Source organism: Muntiacus reevesi, chromosome 13 (assembly GCF_963930625.1).
Source record: "Muntiacus reevesi chromosome 13, mMunRee1.1, whole genome shotgun sequence".
Lineage (NCBI taxonomy): Eukaryota > Metazoa > Chordata > Mammalia > Artiodactyla > Cervidae > Muntiacus > Muntiacus reevesi.
In genome coordinates, this window is record NC_089261.1 from 32,446,888 (window position 1) to 32,473,100 (window position 26,213).

Genomic DNA, 26,213 nt, shown 5'->3' on the forward strand with positions numbered 1-26,213 from the left:
CCACCCCGTGGAGGCTCCCGCCTCCCACGCCCCGCGCCCGGGCCCCTTTAAGCGCCGCGCCCCCACCCCCCGAGACCCCCGCCTCCCGCGCCCCTCCCCCGGTCCCCGGCCCCCGCCCCCCGGTTCCGGGGCCGGGCGGGGTCCCGGGGCCAATGGCGGACGCGCGGCGGCCGCGCTCCTCCCGCGCTCCTCCCGCGCCGGCGGCGGCTCCTCCCGCGGGGAGAACTGTCAGCGCGCGGCGGCGGCGGGCCAGCCCCGTCATATGACCGGCCGGCGGTCCCGGCGCCGAGCACAGCTCCCCGCGCCGCGATGGCCCCGCCGCCGCCCCCGGCCGCGCGCTGAGCCGGGCCGAGGCCGCGGAGCCGCAGCCGCAGCGGAACCGCAGCGCCATGGCCCCGACCCTGCTGCAGAGGCTCTTCAACAGGAAGGGCGGCGGCGGCTCCGCGGCGGCGGCTGCCCCGGGCCGGGCGCCCCGGGAGGGGCCGGCCTTCAGGTGAGGGGCCTGGGACAGACGGGCGGGGGGCGGAAGGGAAGGGAATGGGGGAAAGGAAAAGGGGACGGGGTTTCCCAGGCCGCCGCCGCCGGCCCCGAAGCCCCCGCCTCCGGCCCCGCAGGCCCTGGTCCGCGCGGTCGCGGGCCCCCTTCCCGCTCGCTGTTGCCGGGGCTCCCAGGGTGCTGCCCGGGGGTCTGGGGGCCGCGGTGGGGGCCGGGGCGCCGCTTCGGCCCTATTGTGTCCGTGACTGCTCTGAACTTGGAAGCGCGCGGCGGCACGAGCGCGGTACCCTCCTCCTCCCTGGCCTGGGGACCGGTTCTCGGACGCGTGGATGGGAGCGTGTCGTTTCCCCGTCGTGGCGGGGCCGGCGGCGCGTGGTGTGTGCGGGGCCCGAGATGCCCTAGGAAGTGGCCGAGGGAGGGGGCCTCACAAAGCTGGGGTGTGTGTGCCCGGACCTGCCCTCCCAACCCGCGCCCCCGGAGACGCGCCGCTCGCCCGGGGGGCGCGCTGGCTCCTTGGGTGCCTTAGGTTGCTTTCTCTGGTTCGTTTCCCCGACAACCTCGTGCGGCGGCTATGACCATAATTCCCATTTTACAGCCGGGGAGACGTAAAGTCGCAGAGAACCGAGCAGCTTGTCTGGCGTCTGAACTTGCATTTCACCCGAGCTGTGTGACCAGATAGTCCAGTCCGAAATCTCTAGGCTCGTTTGCTTTCAAGGGCTCTTTTAAAAGAGGCCTTCTTATATTGCCTTTGAGCCCGCTTGCGTTGAGAAGTTCGTTTCTTTCCCCGTAACTGTTGTTTTCCAGCAAGTATTTTAAGTGCACATCTACTTCCAATCCTGATACTTTTCGGCTAAAGTGCCTTGCAAAAAGAGTTTAAAGTCTTCCTATCTGTGCACTAGGTCTAGACTCAGTGTAATAAGCCTTTTAAAAGTTTTAAGTGAAACTTTGAATACATTTTGGACTAAGTTTTATGCTCTAGATTTTGCTTTTCTTAAATTCCACTCACTGGGAGCACACAAAGCCCCTGGTTGCAGTTACGTGAATATTACCAGTATTTAGTGTCTGTGGTGTGTGTGTGGGTGTGTGTTGTTGTTTGGAAAGTAAATTGTGAAGACGACACACCTTCGTTAAATTCTCCTGTGTTCTGCAGGTGAACTGAATCCTTACCATTCGAGCAGGGCATTCTAGCCCTTTCACTGCTGTGGGTCCTAGTGATGCTCTTGCTTCAGGGAACGGTAGAATTACTTGAGGCTCGGGGTGTGTAATTTCTTCTCTTCCTCCCAGTAACCCAGACTTGGTGGGGGTGGGGGACAAAGCCTGGAGGGAACAGTGCATGAATTACAGGTATCTTTCTTTGCTTGAGCAGCCCTTGTCTAGGGTGTGAGAGCCCCAAATGCCTGGCCATAGTTTGCCATGTTCTCTGCTCACTTGCCCACACAGTGTTTCCCTCCATCCACAACTGCAATGGAGTGTATTTTGAACCAAAAAATACTGTGGCTATATTTAGGCCCTGGCCATATTAGGGAAACTGATTGTAACTTGGTGGGAACATTTTCAGTGTGGTGTTCTGACTTCCTGTCAGTGTCTAGCGAAGAACACAAAATTGGGCCAAGGACTGGTTATGGGTTTTGTCTTTGTTGACTGCTTTAGGATTTTCACTGAGTTTTGGAGGTAAATGTGTTGGAGAGAATTGGTGATCCCAGGACCCTTCAGCAGTGTGTCTTCACCTTGGAAAAGGTGAAGTAAAGACTCAGGAAGATGAGGGCAAATCAACCATGACACGTCACGTTGACCCGGGGCGCCCAGGGAAGTCTTTCCTCCAGCTTTCTCACCTGACTTGACTCTCAGATGCTGTGAAGCCGTCCTGGGAGAGCCTCCTGGAAAATGTCCCCCTCCTGCCCTGTATGAGATTTAACCAAATAGGAGCTGGCTTGTGCTTTCAGGGGAACGGTACCTCAGGCAGGGAATGAGCTGCCCTTGGGGGCTCTGTGGTTGTATAGATTTCCAGAAGTTAAGGTGTAAACCTTCCCTTAAAACTCTAGCACGCCTAATGTGAATTTAGTATTTTTCAGTGCGTTTAAATACTGGAGGTAACTTGTAGATCTTGAGAAGGAAAGGAAGATTCAGGTAGGCTTTGGGAGCAGGTTTGTAGCATAGATTGCTATATATTTGGGGAAAAACCTAAGTAAAAATAAGGTCCAGTTTATATATATACTTTTTTTTTTATTTTAGAAGTTTTCTATATCTTCTTGCAGTGATGGACTTCCGCTAGTTTTAAACTTTTCCCCACTCATCTGCGGTCTTGCCCCAGATAGTGCTCTATTAACCCTGGGCCTCACCACGTCCCTGACTTTACAGCCATCTTTATGTCCCTCCAGTTCTCTGGAATTTATTAGAGAGGAAGTTTGAGGACCAGGATAAGTAGCTTACCTTGCAGGTCTTTTTCAGATCTTTGTATTTCCTGGGGTTCCTTCTGCAAAGAATCATCACATTTGAGATTCCTTCTTAGTGTATTTCTTTGAGGTTCTTGACAGGAAGCCCTTTTCATAGCTCTGAGGAAAGAGCTTGCTAGGAAAACAGGAAAAGAATCAGAAGAGATTGAATTTATAAATTTGAGAGGAATAATGATTATGGTTTTTGTGAAATGTAAGCTCCATTTAAAGTTATAAAGTTGCATTATGGTCTTGAAATTTGAAAGAATTCTTTCTGCTTTCACTTTTAACTAATTCACACACACACACACACACACACACACACACTTTTGAATTTTTTCCAGAAGGATAAATTAGAACAAAATGAGGTTATGTGTCTGGCAGCTCAAAGAAGAAATAGAATTGGGTTCCTGGTCGCCTTGTGTCTCAGGTCAACATGTTCATTTTAGGAACTTTTATAAGCCAAGATGTGTCCACCAACTTCTTGCATGTCTGGTTCAAGTTTGAAATTTTATCTTTTTTTAAATGTTTCTGGTAAATGAGTGGGCCAGTTTCCACCTCAGATGTGTATGCAAGATGGAGGCGGAAAAGATCATGAGTTATCCAGTGTCTTATTTGGGACCAGGTAGATGAAGTAAGCATGTGTGTCGCCTGGGACACGAGGAGTCGAGAGCGCCTCAGCCGCTGGGCCAGTGACTAAGTGCTGGGAAGAGACCCCACCCCCACACCCCTCCAGTCCTGAATATTTGAGGTCACATTGCCTAGTTGGGGCTAATCCACGTCTTCCACGTTGAAGTCACCTGCTCCAGGGTTAGTATAATTTAATCCACTTATCGTTATCTGAGAGGGTCTGATGCTTAGCTCCTGGGTGCATGACTTTGAGTCCACCTGTGCATACCGGGGTAGGACATCTGAGGACAGCAGGTCCTACACCGACATGCCTCAGCAGCAGAGAACTCACTGGCAACTGTAGCAGGGAGATCATTCAGACGCCGATAAGGGGCACACTCTTGCGTTAAGTACCGCGCTGAGGACACCCTGTTCTCATCCTTGCTGTGACTGAGGGCCTGGCCAGGAGTTACTCTTCTCTCTAGCAGGAGGGCTGCCCCCTGCCTGCCTGCCAGCTCCCAGGACACTAGCATCTAGTGAGATTTTCCTGGGCTAAGGGAGGAAAATTCTGGAAAAAACACAGATAGCTCCACTACACCACATTTTTAATGATCTTCTCAATAAGACACGTGACACATAAATCATGCGATTGGTCAGTACACCCACCCCACCACACGCCTGGTCCTGAGCTGGGCCCTGGAGGATGTTAAGAATTTGGGGTCAGAGTCCAGCTCTTATGGTGGGTTCCGTTCAAATCACTTGGAGGACCAGTCAAGGAGACCAGTTTCATCCTGTTTTGTTCTACCATGTATGTGTAGAGACCCGCGTGTCTCTCTGTTTCCCTGGGCCTCAGTTTTTGTCATTTGTAAGTAAGGTGATTGCACCCTTCCTGTGTAATAAGGTTGCAATAGGGAGGTAATATATTTGAAAATATTGTGAAAAGAGTAAAATGCGGTACAGAACGTTTTTAGGTATTACCAAGGGCCTCTTAACTCATGGAATTCAGTATCACTCATATTGAGGCTTTACAAAACTGAACTGTTTTTCAGAGGCTGATTTCTCTTTTATGTAGTTGGAATACTTGAGACAGAGCTGAAGCAGCTTGTTATTACTTCTCTTTTTTACCTCGATGGTGTTGGTCATGAAACAGATTGAATTTTCAGAGGAGTGCTAAGACCTTCATCAGACCTGGATGAAGGTGGCTGGGCGGTCAGGATTGATTTTAGGAGTGTGGTGTGTTTTTCAGAATTATTTGCAAGTTTTTCCTATCAAGAATAAAATCTTATTTAAGTGGAAAGGAAAAATTTGTTAGGTGAAGTGATACAACTGGACAACGGATGGCACTCTGCAGCTGCCAAATCTTTATTTTTTGACTCTCTCTATGTACATATACATGTACATGTGTATTCATATGTGTACATGTATGTGTATGTGCACATACAAAGATGTTCTCTGGAAGAAGTAAAAATGATGTAAACTTGTGAATGATATTGAAGGTAGGTGTGGGATCACACACGTGGGAAGAGGGTGAGTAGTCCTGCACCAGGATTTTAACAGCAGTGGTCAGCCCGTGGGTGAAATTTTTATTTGATTCTTCTCTGTTTTATATTTGGTTGGTATTTTGGGTTTTGCTCTAATCCATTTGTGTTACTTTTGTGATTTAAGTTATATTAAATGTTAAGTAGGCTCTGGAGTATTTTCCATTGTGAGGTAGGGATTAAGTGTAAGATTTGCCGAGAAACCCAATTTGGATAAAAAGTCTTTATAGATTTTTTCTTCTTTGCTAAAATAACTGGTAGTTCCTGTTATTAAGAGTAATATGCTGTGAATTTTAATGTACTTAACACCGAAGTTCTTGATGATCCTTAGGAGGGCAGTTTAATTGGTGAAGTTGATAATTGAAGGCGATATTCGTGTGCACAATTTCTACTAGTGGGGCAAGGTTCCTGCCTCCCCCAACCTCAGCCAGCATGGTGTCCACCAGGGTTCAGGAGCTGCCGCCAGGTCCCCAGGTGATCACCTGGATCAAGAGAGATCTAACTAAGATTTATTTGAAATGTGTTTGGAAAAAGGTGACACAACTTTTTAGATCTGGGGGAAGCTTAAATAAGTTTAAGGGGCTGGGATTGGATGTTTTTAAAGCTGAGAGACGTATTACAATTTTAAGTTCTGAATGTGAAATGGTCGTGTTACAAGTTGTCATTTAACTTAGCAGGTGGTCTTGAGAGATGGGCTGGGCACGTGATGTTTTAAAGCATAGAGGGTAGAGATAAAGAGGGGCTGATTTCTGCCACCATGGATTTGGGTTGTGTTTCCCATGGTCTGCCCATCAGATCAGCCTGAGGAAGCCCCTAGAGTTGTTTTTCCTTGGCAAAGGAAGTCATAAAAGATTGTCCTTGTGTTCCTGAAATGATCTGGCTGTTGGTGTGAACTCCTGGTGGGTGAATCTGATTTGAGAACTGGTGCTGTGCAATTTCCCCAGACACTGTTTTTCTTGGTGTGGGCACAAAAGAACACATGTTTTATCCTGATTGTCCAAGTCCCTTGCTGGCATGAACGATCAGGCCTGCTCCATGAGATCACGTCCTTGGCTGTAAAAGTCAGTCTTTCCCTTTGTGGATAAGAATGCTGAAATATCTGGTGAGTTCCTACTTACCAAGTATTCTTCTTATCTCAGGTTTGTGAAAAATGATTATTATGTAAAAGAGGAAAAACAGGATGGGCTTTTCCAGCTAACTGGGCATGTAATGGTGACTTCCCTCAACCCCACCCTGTCTGCAAGTGGAACATCCATGACTCACCGCTCAGGCCACACAGACACCCTTTTGCAGCGTGTGCGGATGGGGGCAGGAAGGGGGTGCTCGGGGATGGGCTACTGTTCCTCTGTGTCCAGCCAGAAGTGTCCAGCTGCCTCTGTGATGGACTCCCGGGAAGAACAATGTGCCCCCTCACACATCGTGCTGTTTTTCTTATTGCGCTTCATGTTTGTGCCGAAATAACACAATATATCAAGTGCAATAAATGCAACCACTGACACTCTGATGTTTTAGGTATGTGTTAAATGGCAGGTGCTTTCTGTTCCATAAGATTTCAGTGTTAGCGTGAGTCTGGATCCCCTGCTGTCATGTTTTTCTCTCTTTAACTATGTGCTTTTCATTCATAGATACGTTTGGAATATTTTTTCTAGTTATTTGTCCCTGTATCTTGCTTCATATGTAGATCATGCTCTGGAATTTGCACCCAGTGTTGTGTTATGAAGAGATAGGTGCCTGCTTTATGAAGATGATTATATCACCACACTTAAAGACATTTTCATCATCATATAAGAGCATTTCTATATTTGGGGTAATACACCTTTAAATCAGAGACCACTAGAGTCTGATTAGTCTTGGATATCTACTTGAAAATGACCACCAGTTCATGCACAGTGGTCACTGGGGGAATAGAAATTCATCCCCCAGAGCTGATGGGGGTTGAGGGGAAACCTGCGTATCTGGTGGAAACCTCAGCCTAATTTCTAGTGAGGATAGTTGTATGTTGAATATTAATAATGTAACCACGCATCCATCATATGTGGACAACCTAAGTAAACTATGTGTTGATGATAGAAGGATTTTTCTAGGGAAATTGATAGTCCGTTTATTTGAATATACCCTAAGTTAAATTGTGTAATCCAGTGGTCCCCAACGTTTTTGACACCAGGGATGGGATTCATAGAAGACAGTTTTTTCCATGGACCAGGGGAGTAGGGAATGGTTTTGGGATGATTCAAGCACATTACATTTATTGTGCACTTTATTATTATTATGTTAGTTCAACCTCAGATCATTAGGCATTAGATCCAGGAGATTGCGGATATCAGTAATGGATATCAGTAGAAATGGAACATATACATGAATTTACTTGACAATTTAACACAACCTTAGAAATAAACTCACTTTAGAAGTATCTGGTTTTCCTTGATGAAAATGCTCTCGAGACCCTGTAATGCTAAATGCTACACTGCTGAGATTTACTTGTCAAACAGTCACTGTTTCATTTTATTTATTTGTGACCTACTCTGACAAAAACGTGTGTGTTTAAATTTTGTATCCATGGAACTTTTCACAGAACATATTTTCATTTATTTTGATGGTTTAACAAACAGAAAACTAGCATTTGCTTACAAGTACGCATATGTCAGTTAGATGGAATTTGGATTTTTGCATCTCACTGGTGAATTTTGCTCACTAAACTTTTTGTTCAGTTGTCATGGCAACTGTGTTCCTTCACAAGTTGGAGACAAGTTAGACATTAACCTGCATATTCCTCAGAGATGAAACAGGTGTTGATTTAGGATGTGTTAGGAAGAAGCAGCAAAATCACCAGTCTAATCAGTTCTGCCTTTAACACCTTACACTTAAACTTCAGATTGCCAACCATCTTACCCTGGTGTACCCAGAAAATTGAGCGTTTTCTTCTGTCTTATGGTCGAAACCTTTGGAGTAATGGGAAGAGATCAGTGTGTTTGATTTCATCTAGCTCTTATTTGACTATCCTCATTTACTCAAGTTCTCTTCTAAAACAGGATTGAGAAATCGTAACAAAAATATCATTTAGCCAATTTAAGCATCCATTTGAGTAATTGAATGAAGCAAGAAAACACCCGTGTTGTGGTTAGATATGGGGATTCTCCTAACCCTAGCCCTCCCGCCCCAGCTGTAGTGCTTAGTGCAGGGCTTGGCAGGAAGTTGCACTTAAATGCTTGTTAGAGGAATGAATGAATGAATGGATGAGACTTTTGCAAGCAGGCAATCCTTAAAGATTCTCTGGTATTCCAGAACCTGATCTCTTGATATACTATGTTTTTTTCTTGATGTGTCTGATATGCGTTGTGTCATTTGTCAAAGGAATCTTGTTGTAGACAATGCAGTTTCCTTCTTTCCATTAATATGAATGAATTCTTTTTCTGATATAAAAATAATGAGGTAAATACTCTAAAGGGACGTGCCCTCTCCTTAAAACACAAAGAAACATAAAATAGACACTTAAGGGACTTCAGTGGTGGCGCAGTGGTAATCAATCTGCCTGCCAATGCAAGAGACATGGGTTTGATCCTGGATCTGGGAAGATCCCACCTGCCACGGAGCAACTAAGCTTATGCACCACAACTATTGAGCCTGCACTCTAGAGCCCAGGCACCGATGCTGAGCCCATGTACCACAACTACTGGAGCCCGTGTGCCCTGGAGCCCATGCACCACAACAAGAGAAGCCTTGACAATGAGAAGCCCACACACTGCAGCCAGAGTGTAGCCCCCACTCACCACAACTAGAGAAAGTCCGTGTAGCAACAAAGACCCAGTGCAGCCAAAACTCAAAATGAATAAATAAAATGATCAAAATGACACTTAAGTAATATACCTAATCAGTTGTGAAGCACCATAGCTGTTGAAAGCAGCCTATAGGAAAAGTATTTAATAATATCTGTAAACCTGTGAAATTACTAGCAAACTGCTATAAAACTGTTTTATGCTATTTAGCATTATTAAATTTTCGTGTGGCTTGGTAAGACTGAAATACATTATAGAATGAAATTAGCTAAGTGGCTCTTTCAAACAAGATACAGCACACGTGCTCAGTCACTTCACTCATGTCTGACTCTTTGTGAACCGATGGACTATAGCCCACCGGGACCTTCTGTCCCTGGGATTCTCCAGGCAAAAATACTGGAGTGGGTTGCCATGCCCTCCTCCATGGGGTCTCCCCAACTCAGGGATGGAACCTGAGTCTCCTGTGTCTTCTGCATTGCAGGTGGATTCTTTACCACTGAGCCACTGGGGAACTTAATTCTAAAAACAATGTTGGTATTCTAAATCCTCAGAGATGGGGTTTGCAGGCTGCAGGAAGTAAGTGCTTTAGAAAAAAAAGATGGCATCTTCTTTGCATTCCATGCGTGATGTTTTCAGCTGAAAAACTCATTTAAAATGGGTTTATAAACCCGGTGTGCCCTGTAGGAGGAGAAGGCCCAGACTGATGTGTCATTGGCGATGGCCTCGGTGAGTGGGGAGGGAAGCCACGAGCAAACACTTCCCTGGCTTAGCAGGCAGTGGTGTTTGCTTTAGGCTGGGGCACTGGTTGCCAGGGCCACACGAGACCGCAGAGGGCCAGGAAAGTTGCCTGGTCCCTTCCGTCTGTGCAGGGCCCTGTGGAGACCCTAGGAACACCCTGACCTGGAACAGGTCAGCCCTGACCGGAACACTGCGTGCCACTCAGTGCCACACGCTCCTGAGAAACAGCGCACAGATTAAATTACGATTGTGTTCAAGGTTAACTTTTAAATGCACCTGATTAAAAATCAAACAGTATAACATGGTATACATTGAAATACAAGTTTCTCACTTCACACCCCTAATCTCTCTTTCCAAAGGCTGCCCTTTTTATTTTTGGCTGTGCTGGGTGTTCGTTGCTGCATGGGCTTTCTCTAGTTGTCGCAAGCAGGGGCTACTCTTCACTGCAGTGCATGGGCTTCTCATTGTGGTGACTTCCCTTGTTGAGTGCTCTGGACTCAGTAGTTGCAGCTCCTGGGCTCAGTGTGTGTGGATTCCGGGGCTCTAGGGGCGCAGGCTCAGTAGCTGTGGCACGTGGGCTTAGTTGGTCCTTGGCATGCGGAATCTTCACAGACCAGGAATCACACCCGTGTCTCCTACACTGGCAGGTGGGTTATTTACCACTGAGCCACCAGGGAAGTGCAGGCTACCCTTATTATACCAGTTTCTTTTAGTTTATCCTTCTGGAAATATTCTGTGCAGACACAAGAAAAAACATCACCTTTCATTCACAGAAATGGTAGTTGGTATACACACCATCCAGCATGTTGCTAATACCTGCCTAGTCTCTGCTGACTGAATGCACATAGAAGACTTTATTTAACCCAGTGGTTCTCCAGTCTGGCTGGACATTACAGGGCCCCAGAAAGATTTAAATGCCCAGATCATTCCCCGAGATTCCAGTTTCACTAATCCTGGTTGTCTATGGTCTGTCTTTATGAACACCCTACTCAGGTACTTATAGTGTGCAGTCAAGTACACAGCCCTCTATTGAGGAACGTTTAGATTGTTTTCAGTCTTATTTTTTTTTATTAGAGATGGTGAATGTCCTGGTCAGAAGATGTTTCTGCAGAAGCTCAAGTATCTTTCTAGGGTTAGGATCCAGGGTGGAATTTCTGCCAAATCACTCTCCGGAGATGCTGCACCTGCCTACGCTCCTAGCCGTGTGACTGTGTTAACACTCGAGTGGCTGTCTAGTGGAGGTGATTGAAAGTGCCCTGAAGAACCCGTGCCTGTAGGCGGACTGTACCTTCTACCTGGGAGTTATTGACCCCCTGTCTAGCTTGTACTTTGGGGCCTGAATGATTTAAAAGAAAAATGTTCTCAGCGTGAAGGTGTTAAAAAGAAAAAGCAAAAAACACTTTTGTACCTGGAGATGTTCTTTAAGCATGATTCTTATAATGATAAAAATCTAAAAGAATTATGATAGTTGTCTAACAGCTGGAAAGTAGCTAAATTGTGATGTTACCTTCATAGGATATTATATGATGATTAAATGATTATGGGGACTTTATTAATATAATTAAGTATTTTAATACAATATATAAAATATATTAATGCATATTTAATATATCAACAAATACATAAAATACTAAATATATATCATGTTGATTATAACACATGCTACAAAACATACATAAATACTAATATATAAATATACATATAAAATGTTGCAATTAATAACATAATATTATTATAAAATATTAGATATGGTAAATAAAAATCTTAAAATCAATTGGTTCCTACAATATGAATATATTAGTAAAATATGTAAATGTATGACCAAGGACTAGAAGAAAAACAGAAAAATACAAGAGTTGATGTGATGGGGAAATGACCTTGTTGGTAAATAGTCTTTTTATTTTTTTTTTCCTCTGTGATTTTTATTTTTTTAAAAAATGTACAAAAGAGAACAACTTAAGGCTTATCAGAAAGGTGGAGTCCCAGGCGGGGGCCCTGCCTCAGCCGGGTCTCTGCACTTGGAGGCTTGTCCAGCTGCCCCATTATATTTTGTCCCTCTGGGACACAGGGGGTGTTCAGAAGCATACTGTGGCCCTTCTCTGCCCCCCAGGCTGACCTCTGTCCCCACAGCCTGGTTTAATGCTCTGCTGTCCCTGTCCTGAAATTCTCAATTCTTGAACAAGTGGCCCCACGTCTTCATTCTGCAAGTTATGTAGCCGGTCTTGTCTGTCCTCCTTTGAACCTGTCTTTTTCAGGCCATGCAGTACCCAGGCAGTGCTCATGTCCTGGAGCATGTGGAGGGGCCTAGGCATTCCAGCCTGGGGCAGGAGTCTCTGGTTTTCAAAGGTGTTAAGGCTGGAGTTGCTGCACCTGCCACCCTTCAGCCCCACACAGCCCTGATGACCTGCTTTCCTGAATGCCTCATTCCTGGGCCCTCTTGTCTCCCGGACCTTGCAGTTTGGCCTCGACTGAGGCATTTGCTCTCTGAGCCCCACTCCAAAGATGAAGGGGACAGTCTCCAAACATCAGTCAGCTCGGACCTTCTTTGACTTTTCCTCTTGCTTACCTGCCTACCAAGCTCTTATTCACACATCAAAGCCTTAGCTAAAATGCCCTTTCCCCAGGAAGCCTTCTCCACTCCCTCTCTGGACTCTCCCAGCTCTGGGTCCTTTCCTTTGGTCCTGTGGGTCTGGAAGTATTTATGTCTGGTTCTGTCGCTCCCAGACTGGAGGCTTCTGAGGGAACACAAGCCAACATAGACAGGTTGAATGGTTTCTCAGATCCTACTGTGGATATCTGGTACCTTATGAGGACCAATCCAGATATGTCAAGATTCCAGACTGGCTCTTCCTCTGTGTGATGTTGGAATGGCCCTGTTTTGTTCTGAGACAAATTTTAAAAATTAAAAAATTAAAAAAATTCCTTTACTATTATAAAATAGTATGGGCAATAAATAAAAATTAAGAAAATTCTTTTATAGTGCAAATAGCCATTTCTGGTTTTAAAAATACGTTTTTGTATTCTAAACCTCGTTAACTATGGCCTCTCTGTGTAAGTGGTGTGTCTGCAGTCTTTTAAGATGCCTATAAGTAGCTGCATCTCCGGAGTGCTGGAGGAGCCCCCAGTGTCTGTGGAGGAGGGACCATTTCCTGTGCCCTAGGCACCGTGCTTCCTGGTCTTTGCTTACATCCTCTTGCAGTTACCCTTTGACGGTGGGTGTTTTATTAGCTAATTTGTAGATATAAAGTTGTAATAATTTACAGATAAAACCTAGGCTTGCTGGAGATCAATGTCTGGTTAACTAGTGGCCCTGGGAATTTAAAACCCAATTCAGTACATGGTCTGTATTCCTTCTCTACAGGTTAACATTTGAAGTTCCTAAGAGGTTTATAAGGAAGTGTGAGGTCTAATGTTTCTAGGGAGCTTCTCATTTAACTGTGCAATGGTAGATTCCAAGTTTAAAAGCTAACCGGTGGTACAAAGCAGTTAGTAGATCAGGACCAAGTGTACTGTCCTCTTCAGGTGGCAGGAAGGACTGAGGGCTCTGTAGTCTGCCTGCTTAAAGGCGGCTTCACCCAGGAGTTACGACCTGAGGGGTAGGACTCAGGGCTGGAGAGGCTGAAGGTGTGTTCCTGGATTAGTGAATGGACCAGATTCTTTGATGTTAGAGTTCTTCCGGGAGGCAGGATCCCCTGGCCAGAACGTGCAAGGCCTTGCAAGCATTATACACATGTTCAACTTTAAATTTCAGTGGCCCCAAAGAATACGTGGAGGGCCTCAATCTGTACTTCGAGGGTTAATAGAGTAGGGAATCCGTTGTGGATTTGTATTCTTGAGTTCAAAGCCAGCTCCCCCTGCTTATATCATAGGGCACACCTGTCTTGGTTTCTTCTTCAGTAAAATGAATGTAAAATGGCTTTTCTCGCAAGGTCCCGAGGACTCGAGTGCACATCAGTTACACTCGCTGCACAGCACTTAGCACATGTCAGGCCTTCCGTTCACAGCAGGTCTTGTCACTCTCAGAGTCCAGCGTTTTTGTCTGCTTCTGCTTCCAGCTCCTCCAGCTTCTTCCTTGTGTTAATCCCGACTCTGGGCGATGTCCAGACTGTGGAGAAGTGGCAGGTGGCTTGTCTTCATCAGGAGGTGGTGTTCCTTCCCCCAAAGCACTGGGGAGCCACTGCAGGTGTGAGCACGGGTGGGCGAAGCAGTGTAGCACAAATACTTTGGCTTAAATTTTGGTGCTGGATCCAGATCAGTGCAGTTTTACTGTGTGTGATATTCCTTAGTCTCCCCCGCAACCCCCACCCCAGGCTTCTCATCTCTGAAGGGAAGAACAGAATGGATACAAGCCGGTAATGTCACGGTTCCCCTTTATGGTTCCCCTCCTAGCTCCCGGCAGAATCCATTCGTGTAGGGAGTTCACTGGTCTCTTTTTTAAAACTGTTAAGAATCTGTTACTTGCATTTTTTTTTTTTTTTAAAGATTTGTTTGTGTATTTCTGGCTGCACTTGGGTCTTTATTGCTTCTCCTGGGCTTTCTGTAGTTGCAGTGACCAGTGGCCGGGGACTGCTCTGTTTGGTGTGTGGGCTTCTCACTGGTGGCTCCTTTGCTGAAGAGGAGCATGGGCTTCGGGGTGCGTGGGCTTCGTTGCCCCACAGTATGTGGGATCTTTGTGGACCAAGGATCACACCCATGTCCTCTATACTGGCAGGCGGATTTTTACCACAAGATAATCAGGGAGCCACACTGTCCCCCACTTAAAGTAAAGACTTTTTAAAGATCAGTTTTAGGTTTACAGTAAAACTGAGAGGAAGGTCCAGAGGTTTCCCCTTTACCCGAGTGGTATTTTTTTTTCTCCCAAGGGCCAACCTCCCTCCACATACCGTCATCACAAAGCCCTTAGTTAACTTTCAGGTTCATTCTTGGTGTTGTATGCTCTGTGAGTTTGGACAAATGTGTAATGACACGTTTCCATCGTTGTAACATCATACAGGGTATTTTCATGGTCTTAAAATCCACTGTGCTCTGCCTGCTCCTCTCCTCTCCCACTCCCAGGTAGCTCTTTTCATAGCCCAGGAGTTCCTTTTTTTTCCCTAAGTGGTTTTCCAAGTTTTATGAAGAGCTAAACAGTTTCCTGAAATTGCAGACCAGTACCAAGGAGAGGAGATTGCATTTGAACACGAGTTAGATTTTTACAAATAGAAAAGGGGGTGGACAAGGGGGCAGAGAGGAATTTGTCTCAGAAACTAGATGAAGGGAAAGCTTCCAGCTGTCTATAATCTCACCTAACGGAAGTGCTAAGTACTGACCCTAATTGCAGTGGTGGTGGAGGTGGTGGGGATCTTAGTTTCAAAAACCCGCGCCCTCTGCCTCCTCCAGCTGACACTGTTACAGGCTACTGGTGCCTGGAGATGCGGCCCACCCACAGCACACAGCCTGCTCAGCATCCTTTCTTCCTTCGTCCAAGCCACCTCCTTCTCACCCAGGTGGTGCTGGACTTTGGTCTCACAGCTGATGACCGCCCGCCGCTCTGATTGCTGCAGCGAGGATGGAGTTTACAGCCTGGACCATAAAAGTCAATATTGTGTTTAACACAGCAGTAGCCACGTGAGTTGTCCGAAGCTTGCCTTGACTGCTAGCATGTTTGGTAGCTGTTTTAACAGCAAGGTTCTTACATTGAAATGAGCACTGGATTATCAGGATTGTCATGGCCCAATCAGCAGACTGTGGTAGGTAGCATCCTGGAGGGAAGTCTTGCCATCAGTCCTGTGTTAGACCCCCGCTCTCTCCCCGTGTTTTAGAAACCTTTGTGTGCAGAGCCCTTGGTCTCCAGGAACCAGAGTTACTTTTGGGAGTGGGGTGGCGGTGCACAGTTATCCTTGAGGATAAAATAATAGGATTGCTCCTCCCCATCTGAACGAATCCAAAGTATTGTTAAACTGTCAGTTATCACCTCTCTGCTCAGAAGACTCACCTTTTCTTCTCATCCTAGAAATATCTGAGCTGTGGGACCTTGACCACCTCTGCCTTGAGCACTGGGACAAGCAGGCTTCGTAGTTTGTTTGTTTGTTTTTTTGGCTGGCTGACATTCTCAGTGAGGGTCTTTCCTTACCATCAGATTAATTCCCACGTGGCCTTTTGGGGTCAGAGGAAGAGGTCGCTGACCTATGTTGGTTTAGGCTCTGAGATCCGCACAGCTGAGTTTCTCCATCAGCTCCTGTGCGGTTCCAAGCGCAGCCCAGTCCAGCTTCCCAGGATTTAAGGCTGAGATCAGGCACCAAAGTTTGCAAGTAATTATGGGCTTATCTGTCTTGCACTGCGTTCTCTGCACGTAGTTTCCAGGGGGACCTGACTGGTATGCATGGAGGAATGTGCTTGAGGCATGTTTCAGAGGAAAAGGGAGACGATGTGAAAGGGACAGGGAACTGTCAACTAAGAGTAAGTAATTCTTAAAAAGGAGTAATATATAACATTACGTGTAGGGCTTGAGCTTAAGTAACTCAAGCGAATGGTAGCATAATTAATGCAAGTGAAGAAATGACTTGAAAAAAGGAATGTGTATGTTTGTTTTTGCACATGAACTTGAGGTACAGCTGAATACCCCAGTCACGGCACTCAGGAGACAGTGATTGTCAGGGGATATTTTAGGCCAGTATTTGCCAAAGGGGCCTAGGAAATCTACATCTCTCTCAAGACTTTTCTTCTTTTTTTGTAATTAAAAACATTGAAGAACTTCCCTTGTAATCCTGTAGTTAAGGCTCCATGCTTCCATTGCAAGAGGTGTGGGTTCAATCCCTGATCCAGGAACTAGGATCCCACATGCCTCATGGCCAAAAAATTAAAAAGCTGTGAAAAAAATTAAGGTATAATTGATATATAGCATTTTATTAGTTTCAGGTGTATATCGTGATTTGATATTTATGAATATTGTGAGGCAATTGCTGTAAGTGTAATTAACATCTGTCAGCTCATGTAGTCACAAAAATGTTTTTTTCTTATCACGAGAACTTATAAGACCTATTTTCTTAGCAGCTTTCAAATATGCAATACAGCATGAACTGTAGTCCCCATGCTACGTCATAAGACTTTTCTCTTTCTAGTCCCTCCCTCAAAATGACTTTTGTCTAAATTCTGTTTGCTCTTCCTGACCCAGTTCAAATGCTTCCTTGACAGTTTTGTTGAGCCCCAAGTGGGCACACCCCTCCCGCTAGCCCCTGCACTTACTGTTTCTTTGTTTGGTCTTTGTGCCACTGACAACATTCTACCAGCTGGTTTTCTAATTAACCAGACATGACCAGATTATACCTTACGTGCAGGGAACATCATATGTCCCTGTAGCGCACAGCACAGAACTGAGGACGCTGATTGGAACTCAGTCAATGTTTAAATATACTTAGTCAAGCCTGGCTTTTTTTAGCTAGTATTACTACTTAGAGGAATATAAATTTATGAGCCATTCTATGGAAGTTCCTTTCTGTGCATAAACTTGCCTCTTTAAAGCTTTTAAGGACATCTCCCCGTGCTTCCCCTGCAGAATTTAACCAGTAAGCATGTTTATCCTGTCTCTGTCTGTGTTTACCCCCTTCTCTTCTTTCTTTCCAGTTACAGGGTTATTTAATTTTTCTTCAACCTTAGAGACTCTTTTCTATAGATCATTTTATCTTTTTCTATACTAGTTCCAGCTTAGATTTCTGAGGTTCATTGCCAAGAAATGTATGATGTATTCTCTTAAGAAGATACTTTTTTTTGAGAGCTTGGGTTTGTCATCAGAATAGCCTGAATGCCATCGTTCCCTAAACTGACCAGACCTTTGCTCAAACTGAAACTCATTTACTTACCTGATGTTCAGAGAACCTGAAAGAGCTTAGTGTGTGTTCCCTTTAGTTGGACATTTTCAGCAGGAAAATGTCTAGTGCTGTCGATACTTGGCCCTGTCCCTGGCTGTCTCTCTGTAGATCAGCCATGAAGAGGTTGAGTTCACTCTCCACCCATCACTGAAAAGGCCACACTGTTTACACTTCTCCTTCCAGAGAAATGTTTGCTTATCCCTACTTCTGTTTTCTGGTCCTAATCCAGATTTCTGTTCAAGATAAATATTCTACTGGCTTCACGCTGTTTTATCTTCGTTAAAAACGAGTGACCAGATATCTGCAGTCCATAGGGGAAAATGTTAATGGTGATTCAGACTCAGATGAATAAATGAATGCTTGTTTTGGTTTCTCATGTCATAGTTTAAAAAAAGAAGCCACCTAAGTTTACTTGTGCATGAATGACGTACATTTAACAACTTCAGGGGGCTCCCAGATGTCCATTCCTCCCATTTGAATTTTGTGGATGTCAGTTTTGAGATAAGTGGGCTGACTAGGACTTGAGAGTTATGTATTTCACCCATAAATTGTGGCTGCTTTCATATGGTGTTGAGAGTTGACAGTGGTTTTTAAGTTTTTTAATAATTTTAAATTTATAATTGAAGGATAATTGCTTTATAATATTGTGTTGGTTTCTGCCATCCATTAACATGAGTCAGTCACAGGTATACATATGTCCCCTCCCTCTTGAAGCTTGCTCCCACCTCCCACCCCATCCCACCTCTCCTGGTTGTCACAGAGCACTGGATTTCAGCTTCCTGAGTCATACTGCAAATTCCCTCTGGTTATTTATTTAAAATATGGTAATGTCGTCTTAATTTCCCAAAGAACATAGCTTAGTTTGGGAGGAAGCTCCAATAGTCACCCTCGGCAGCCTTTATTCCATGAGAGTACTGCCCCCTGTCTCCTAATGACAAGTTACCCAGCATCAGAAGAGTTGCAGTTTTGATCTTCAGGGCTTCACTTCTCCTTTTGACTTTTTGTGGTTTCCTCCTCCTAATGCTATATCCTTAATTTGCCACATTAATTAACTCAGATGAGGTGATTTCTTAGTGGGGAATGGGGGCAGGAGGCCCGAGGGGGAAAGATTATTTTCTGAGTACTGCTTCTCAAGGCCCTAAGGTCGCTTTTATCCCCATCTGTGATTTGATCTATGCACCTGAGGCAGAGGCACCTGTGGGTCCAGATGCCTAGGGGCGGGAGCCTGCTGGGAATTAGAGCAGCTTGTGCTTTGATATAGAGATAATGTCGAGAAAGTCCCGCCATGAGGTCCTGTTAATGGAATCATCTCTCCTCCTTGGCAAAGACTAAGAAAGACATGTTTAGCCCAGGAAATGTAGTGGCGATGGTTTCAGAATAGTAACAGGCCATGCTGGAGGGTTAGGATACTGCAGTTAGGAATCACATTGAGACATAAACTGGTTTCCCTCATGAATTTCTTTTCTAAAAATCATGCTGAGAGAGAGGCGAGTATTGGTTAAATGTGCTGTTGACTGTTGAAGGTCAGTGTTTCAGAGAAAGTATCATTGATGGTGGACTTAATTGTAATAGTTCACATTTACATGGATTTTATTTTCCAAAGTGGTCACATGAATTTCACAGAACAGGACATGGGTCTCCTGGACTAGGAGGTAGGTGCCTGTGCAGGGTGAGCCTGGCTGGGGACACTGATCTCCAGGCTCCTGCATCGTGCCACGACCAGTTTTTATCCCTACAAGTTTGGCCAGGTCCCTCGTGTTTTTTTAATTTTTATTTTATAGTGGAGTGTAGTTAATGTACAATACTGTGTTAGTTTCAGGCGTACAGCAAAGTGATTCAGTTTCATGTATGTGTGTATCTATTCCTTCCCAGATTGTGTTCCATTACAGGTTTTTAGAGAGTATTGAGTGGAGTTCTTTGTGTTATATAGTAGGTCCTTGCTGATTAACTATTTTAGGTATAGTAGTGTGTATATAGTCATTCCAAACTCCTAATTTGTCCCTCCCCCACTTCCCCTCTGGTAACATAAGATTGTTTCCTATGTCTGTGAGCCTGTTTCTGTTCTGTAAATCAGTTCACTTGTATCGTTTCTTTAAATTCCAAGGTAAGCGGTATCACATGATGTTTGTCTTTCTCTGACTTTGTATGATCATCTGTAGGTCCACCTGTGTCCCAAATGGCATTATTTCATCCTTCTTATGACTGAGCAATATTCCATTGTGGATATGTACCATATCTTCTTTATCCAGTCCTCTGTTGATAGACATTTAGGTTATTTCCATGTCTTGGCTGTTGTGGTGCATGTATCTTTTTGGGTTTTAATTTTCTCTGGATATATGCCCAGGAGTAGGATTAGAGGTGGGAATAGACGGTATATCTGTTTTTAATTTTTTTTTTTTAAATATATATATTTGTCTTATTTATTTACTTGTTTGGCTGTGCCAGGTCTTAGTTACAGCATGCGGGATCTAGTTCCCTGACCAGGGATTGAACCTGGGCTACCCTGCATGGGGAGCACAGAGTCTTAGCCACTGGACCACCAGGGAAGTCCCCCTGTTTTTAATTTTTTAAGGAACCTACGTACTGTCCTCCACAGTGGCTGCACCAATTTACATTCCCACCAGCAGTGTAGGAGGCTTCCCTCTTTTCCATACCCTCTCCAGCATTTGTCTGTGGCAGTTGCCTTGCTTTGCACTTGTTAAAAATTGTTATGAATTTGTAACTAAAATGCGTCTTCTGTTTTTTAATTATCTTGAATCGGTATTCTTTTGTGTATCCTTGAGCATGAGACGTGTGCTCTTTTCTGGTATTGAGGTGCTCCAAGCTGTTAACATGCGACTCTTCAGATTCAGGCCTAGACTTCTGGGTGTGGCTGGGCTGGTCCCGCTTCTCCTCGCTGTCCCCCTGCCCCCACCCTTCCTACCCCAGTCAGAGTGAACCTGTCTCGGTTCCTCCAGCACTTTCGAGCGTTCTCTTGCGGAGCTCTCCTTGGGCGGACCTGGCCGCCTGCCTCCGCCTCTCAGCCGCGGGCTCCCGCGCAGCGCAGGGCAGGGGCGGCCGTGGGCTCGCAGCCCGACTTCGGCTCTGTGGCTCCGCCACCGTGGCCTCCACACGGCTGCGTGGTCTTGGGTGCTGTCCTGAGCCTTGCTGTGCCGGGCTGCTGTCCCCTTGCTGGCCTGGTGGGACCAGCACGACCGCTTCGTGGCGCGGCCATGAGGCTCCGATGGGGCTGCCCTTGCAGAGTGAGCGCCACGCCTGGTCCCTGGTAAGTGCTCTGACCCCCACCCACCACGTGGTGCCGGTCACGGCGCTCAGCACCCCATCCCGCTGGGGTGTGGTTTCCTGTGCCAGATTCTGCGGTGACCCCGCAGGGCCGAGGGGAGATGCTGCGCCCGTGGGCGGTTCATGCCCTTTATGGGGCGGTGGGGGGGCGGGTGTACATTTGTCGGCCCTCAGGAAATCAATAAATAAGCAACAGCCCTGTCTGTTTAATGCCTTTGACCTCAGCTTTCCTTCCCTTTTGTGAAGATCGTCTTAGCATTTGTTGGTAGCTTTGGATGAGGAGAGAAATGATAGAAAAGACCAACTCCTGGTTGGGCCTGGGATTCTTTGGGAGCTTCTGGGGTTGGGACTTTGCTCTTTTGGGCCCCTGTTCCCTGAGGAAGAGGCGGTGCACAAGGACCGGCCTCTGGAGAGGCGCTGTGTCCTTGAAGCGAAGGTTACAGTGGGGTCTGAGAGAAGCCCCAGGGCTGGGTGTCCCCTCCTGGGGTTGGACGGCTGCCCTGTCCAACTTGCAGGGTTGCCTGCTTTCAGCTTCGTCGGTTGTCGGGTGCTTGTATATATAGCCTGGAAACCACTTGACTTCAGTCAGCAGTGAAAGCAATGCAGAGGGAAAGCTTGTGCAAGAAGGAGAAGAGTTTCTGGATGGAAGTAATGGGAGAGAAGCGTTTTCAGCTCCAGGGGTGGTGATGGTTCGTCCTGGCAGCCCCACTGGTGCTGTCGGTGCGCAGAGAGCCTCTCTTGGGGAGAGGCGGGGGCTCGCTGGGCTGCCGTGATTCCTTTGTTCAAGGCTGTTGGAGGCCTGGCCCACGATTAATTGCTGTAAAGTATGTTGGATCTTCAAGGCTCAGTGGTGAACAGCAAAGACAGTCCAGACAGGGCTTCCAGGGCAGTCAGGTGGAGGACAGGGTCCAACTCTGAGCTCGCTCCAGCCTTCCTCCACCTGCTCTGCCCTGGTGGAACGGTGGTAATTATCAGCGTTAGCGGTGGGCCATGCCTTCCAGTCTCCTGTGGAGGCATCCAGTGCATGTGCACTGCTTACAGTTTGTTCATATGGGGGCCTGGTTCTTTCCAAAGAAAACAAGGTGGGATGTGTAGCAATCATGGGAGCTTCTGTGTGTATGTGTGTGTGTGAGAGAGAGAGAGAGAGAAAGAGAGAGAAACAGCAGGCTCTTACCACTCGGAAGTCATTTTCACATAGTTAAGATGTTAAAGATGCTATTCTGTTATGAAAAACAGCTAGTTCGTGTGTTTATCAGAATAATGGGTATATCCTAGGGTGACCTGGGTTTTGTAGGATGGCCAGGTGCCCTGACTACCCTGTATGATGATGATGCCTCTGCGTGTGTTCCGAACTCTAAAAGTTAACTCAGGAGCAAGCTTCACATCTGCTCCTCGCCTTCCCTATTTTAGGTATGGTGAACGGTTAGAGCACAGGCGTGAATGAGGTACATCCTGCTCTCAAGCTCTTCAGTCCATGGAGGTTTATTCCGCAGGTTCTGTTGTAACAGGTGTAACAGGAATTCACATTGTGCCAGAGAGCAGAGGCTGGGGCCTCCCAGAAGCACCCAATAAACAACCCTTACATGACCCAAGGTCTCTAAGCTTGGCAGGTTCCTTCATTTTTCAAGTGGTTTTTTCTTTTTAGCACTTTTTTAGGTTTTCTATATTTCCATTTGGAGAGTTAGATACTGAGTATATATGTCATTTTGATGCTCGAGCTCATAATTTTTAAATTTTTGTTGTCCTTTCTTCTTATCTGCGGATGATTGTCTAAAAGTAAAAGTCGAGTTCTCATGATTTGAATGCGTTCACTATGGAGACCTGACTTGGGGTTGGAACGGGGTGGGGGTGAGCATTAGGTGGGCCACTGCAGTGGACTGGGACGTAGCATTTTCTGCAGGACTTTGCGGTTTCTCACCAGCCCCTCAGACTGCGTTGCTTCCAGTCCTCTTGCTAACCTCGTTTTACTTTTTAGGACCCCCAGATAGCCCAGGCTTCAGATGTTTCTTTTGCATTGAGAGCCTGTAAGGAGCTCTTGTGTTGGTGTGTTTGCGATGTGAGGAATTTTGCTAGTTGTAGCCTGTGACGATTCAGATGCAGGAAATGCTCTCGGAAGGTCACTGCCTCCCGTGGGTTCACGGGGCACCAGGCCTCCCAGCCCACCTAGCACATGACCTCGGTAGTGACCGTCACACTCTCTGTGCCACATGCCCCCACCCCACGCTGTGTGTAGTGCGGGCTGCCAATGTCTGTCACCTCCCTCCTTTCTGGGTGCCTTCCGCAGAAGCGCTGCCCGTGATGAAAGCTGTGTGTGGGTGGGTGGGGGGCTTCGGTGGGGCCTGAGCTGGTGACAGCAGACACCGAGACCCAGACAGCAGGGCCTTCCAGTCTTTTCCTTCCAGTAGAGGAGGCACAGGTGAGTGTGGGCTGGGCTCTGGTTAACAAGCATTCGCCCCACACCCTGCTAGTCTCGGGGACACATGGAGGACTGAGACACGAGCTGCCCCTGGAGCTTGTGGGGAGCAGAGGGAGTGGCCATGGAGGCCACAGCGGGTACCCGGACAGTCGCTCCTCGTCGCCCTTGGATTCCATGTGAGCAGCCGCGCCTGCTCACCAAACTCGTTTACGGCCTCCAGGTCGGGGCCGGGATGTGTTTCTGGTCGTCGGGATGGCAGGGCCCCGCGGCCGCCCGTGTGCGCGTTCCCTGCTGAGGGCAGGTGGCGCACTGCTTGCCTCCCCGCCTGCTCTCCCACTGCGGACACGTGGCGTGTGCAGTCGGGAGAGTCCGGGTGGGGTTTCTTCCTTCGCACTTTTGTGCTTTTCGTTGGTGATGCTGTTCCAGATGGCCCGTGTGCACTGTTCCCGGGCGCTGTCTCAGGTTCTCAGGCAGGACGGCCGTGATGAGCCTGACGGAGAGACTGTGCGTTAGGTGAGCTGCGCGCAGGCGCGAGCTCTGGTGCTGTCGGCTGTGGGCTCAGTGTTAACGAAGCAACTGTATATATTAAATAGCAGAAACACACTTAAAATAAGGTCCGGTACTAATCAGTTGATGAAATTTTGTGGCCAGAGGCATGCAGGCACCTAACCCTGTATTTCTCCTAAAAGCAACCGTTCATTATTAACTGATTGCGTCTTCGTGGAGCCTGTATAGAGCTCAGGCATGGTGAATGACTGATCTCCCACACCAAGAGATGGAAAATGGGCCCCAGATTCTCAAATGAGTTGGGCTGATGAGGTGGGGTCAGAGCCATGGTTTTGCAGGGGTTGAAGGATAAAAGAGTAAAGCCCAGATTGGGCTTGTACAGGGAGACCCCGGAAGATGCCATTGTCCAAGGGCAGGCCTGGGGGACGGGGGGGCTGTAAGGACAGGGCTACAGGCACAGGCTCCTAGGAAACTGCAGGGCAGATGCAAGGCTGCCAGAGAAGGCAGAGTCCCAGCTGGGCAGGGGTGGCGAGACCAGTGCCCAGGCATGCGGCCGTGTGCTTGTTCCCCGAGATTCCACGCGCTCTGAGACTCGATGGGGAAACTGGAAAGTCTGGGTGTAGACGCGGGTGTGCAGAGAAGTGTCTGATGAGTGACCGGTTCTCCCCAAATAGACAGGTGTGCTGTTCTGGTTTACACGCCCCGCCCCATTTGCGCCTGGGGAGCCAGAATAAGCCAGGTTTATGGTTAGATCAGGGAGGGGAGAGGAGGAGGGTGGTGAGCGAGTGTGGACTGGGTCGCAAGGTGCCCCATCTTCTGCAGAGCAGGCTGAGCTCACACTACCAGTTGCCTTCACGCTCGCCCAGCACCCACGGTCCTGCAGTTCCCAGTTCCCTCGTCCTGTGACCGTCTGGGTGGAGCCTGGGGGCGGGCACAGTGTGGTTCTTACAGAGGTACCAGCTGCTCTCAGTTCTCTGGTGAGGGGTGGGGATGAGTGGCTTCCTCTGATGGTCTGAGAGGTTCCCAAACCAGCCTGGCCTTCGAAATGCCCCATGTCTCGGACTAGGTTTCCTGCCTTTTCTCAGGGTTGGAACTGGAGGAGTGGCTGGTCAGACACTTGCACACCACCAGTCACGGGGCCAGCCTGAATGGAGACGTGCTTAGTGTAAAATCCACCGTGGAGTCCAAAGACAGGGTTGATTACTAGGATTCAGTTCATCTGTTCTATTTGTGCTTTTTTGAAACGTGAGTCTTAGAAAATTTTAAATTACATATGTGGCTTCCCGTAAATTTCTACAGGACAGTGTTTCATTGCTCCCTTTGAATTTCTCGGACATAATTTGAAAGCACTGTTCAGTGGTACGACTTCTAAAGACCAGATTCTTGGGTCCACCTGTGTTTGTTAATTCCGTGGAAGTTGTACCTGAGTGTAGCTGTTGGAAACAAAAGGAGTACAGTTGTGAGTACAAAAAAAATCTCTCGGGGAGGGAAAACTTCTCCCTAAGAAGTGTGTTCTTTCTCTGTGGAAATTCTTGTGTAATTCTTTGTTGCAGTCAAAATTCACGACAGTTGTACTGGATGCACCGTAACTGACGATCTTTAAGAACGAACGTAGAAGTTAGTGTTGTCTCGTGCTTTGGGTTACTTAAGTTTAGTCAGATTTTTAAATGTGTAATTATTCTTAAAAGGCCTTATTTTTTGCCTTTGAAAATTACTTACCCACTTATTTATTTATCACCTGTCTGCTTTGGGTTTCAGCTGTGGCCTGCAGAGTCCTTGTTGCAGCACGTGGGTGCCCCTGTTGGGGCTCGCAGGCTTAGGTGCTCCTCGGCATGTGGGATCTTAATTCCTCAACCAGGGATGCCACCCGTGTCCCCTGAACTGGAAGGCAGGTTCTTAACCACCAGGGAAGTCCCATAAATGTGTGATTACTTTTCACAGGAACACCTGACTCTTTGCCGCTTTGACCCATAATGAGGTTTTCTTGTCCCTGAGAAAGTCACTGTTTTCAGAACCTTTATGAACGGCGGTGTGTGAAGTAGCCTCAGTGAATACGACAGAAAGGAGGTTATTTCTGACTTCAGAACCATTTACCAGGTGCCTTCTCTCTACTGGGTGTGAGTTTAGCTCCACAAGTAAAACACAGAAGAAACGAAAGTGTTGCTGTTCACAATCTCGAGGAGTTCCTCCCCTGGTTTAGAAGTTCGTAGCCAATGTTGATGTCCTGATGCATGGGAGGAGGAGAGAGTGATACCTGACTCAACAGCTAAAGCATTACAACCTGAAGCCTGTTCATCACAAGATGCAGATCCAGGGTTGCTTGTGTCAGCACCACTTGCCTGTGTGTTCCTGACGGGGAACGTGCACTGCTGGAGGCCATTGTCCTGCCCCGCGACTGTTACCGTGTGAGATGCAGGGGCGTGGTTCACCGTGCAGCCGAGAGTTGGTCGCAGCAAGGTTGTGGGAGAGATTCTGAGCCGCCGGAAAGAGAAGCCCCTTTCAGGGCACTGTCGCTGAGTCCATCCTGCCTTCCCGTGTGGTTGTGAAGTATCCTTAGGAAAAGGGTCCTCAGGGGA

The 26,213-nt window shown here is 47.0% G+C and overlaps 1 protein-coding gene across 3 annotated transcripts in view; it reads left to right on the forward strand.

Annotated features, from left to right (window-relative positions):
• Window positions 1-225: 225 nt before the first annotated feature.
• Window positions 226-26,213, forward strand: part of FNIP2 (folliculin interacting protein 2) — a 123,928-nt gene continuing 97,940 nt past the window's right edge. For 2 of the 3 annotated variants that reach the window (XM_065903841.1, XM_065903844.1), the window contains exon 1: window positions 254-493. In XM_065903841.1, coding sequence (XP_065759913.1) covers window positions 390-493 — 104 coding nt within the window. In that variant the 5' untranslated portion in view covers window positions 254-389. Of the gene's footprint in view, window positions 494-26,213 lie in introns of all 3 variants that reach the window. The other variant, XM_065903842.1, reaches the window with a different exon arrangement.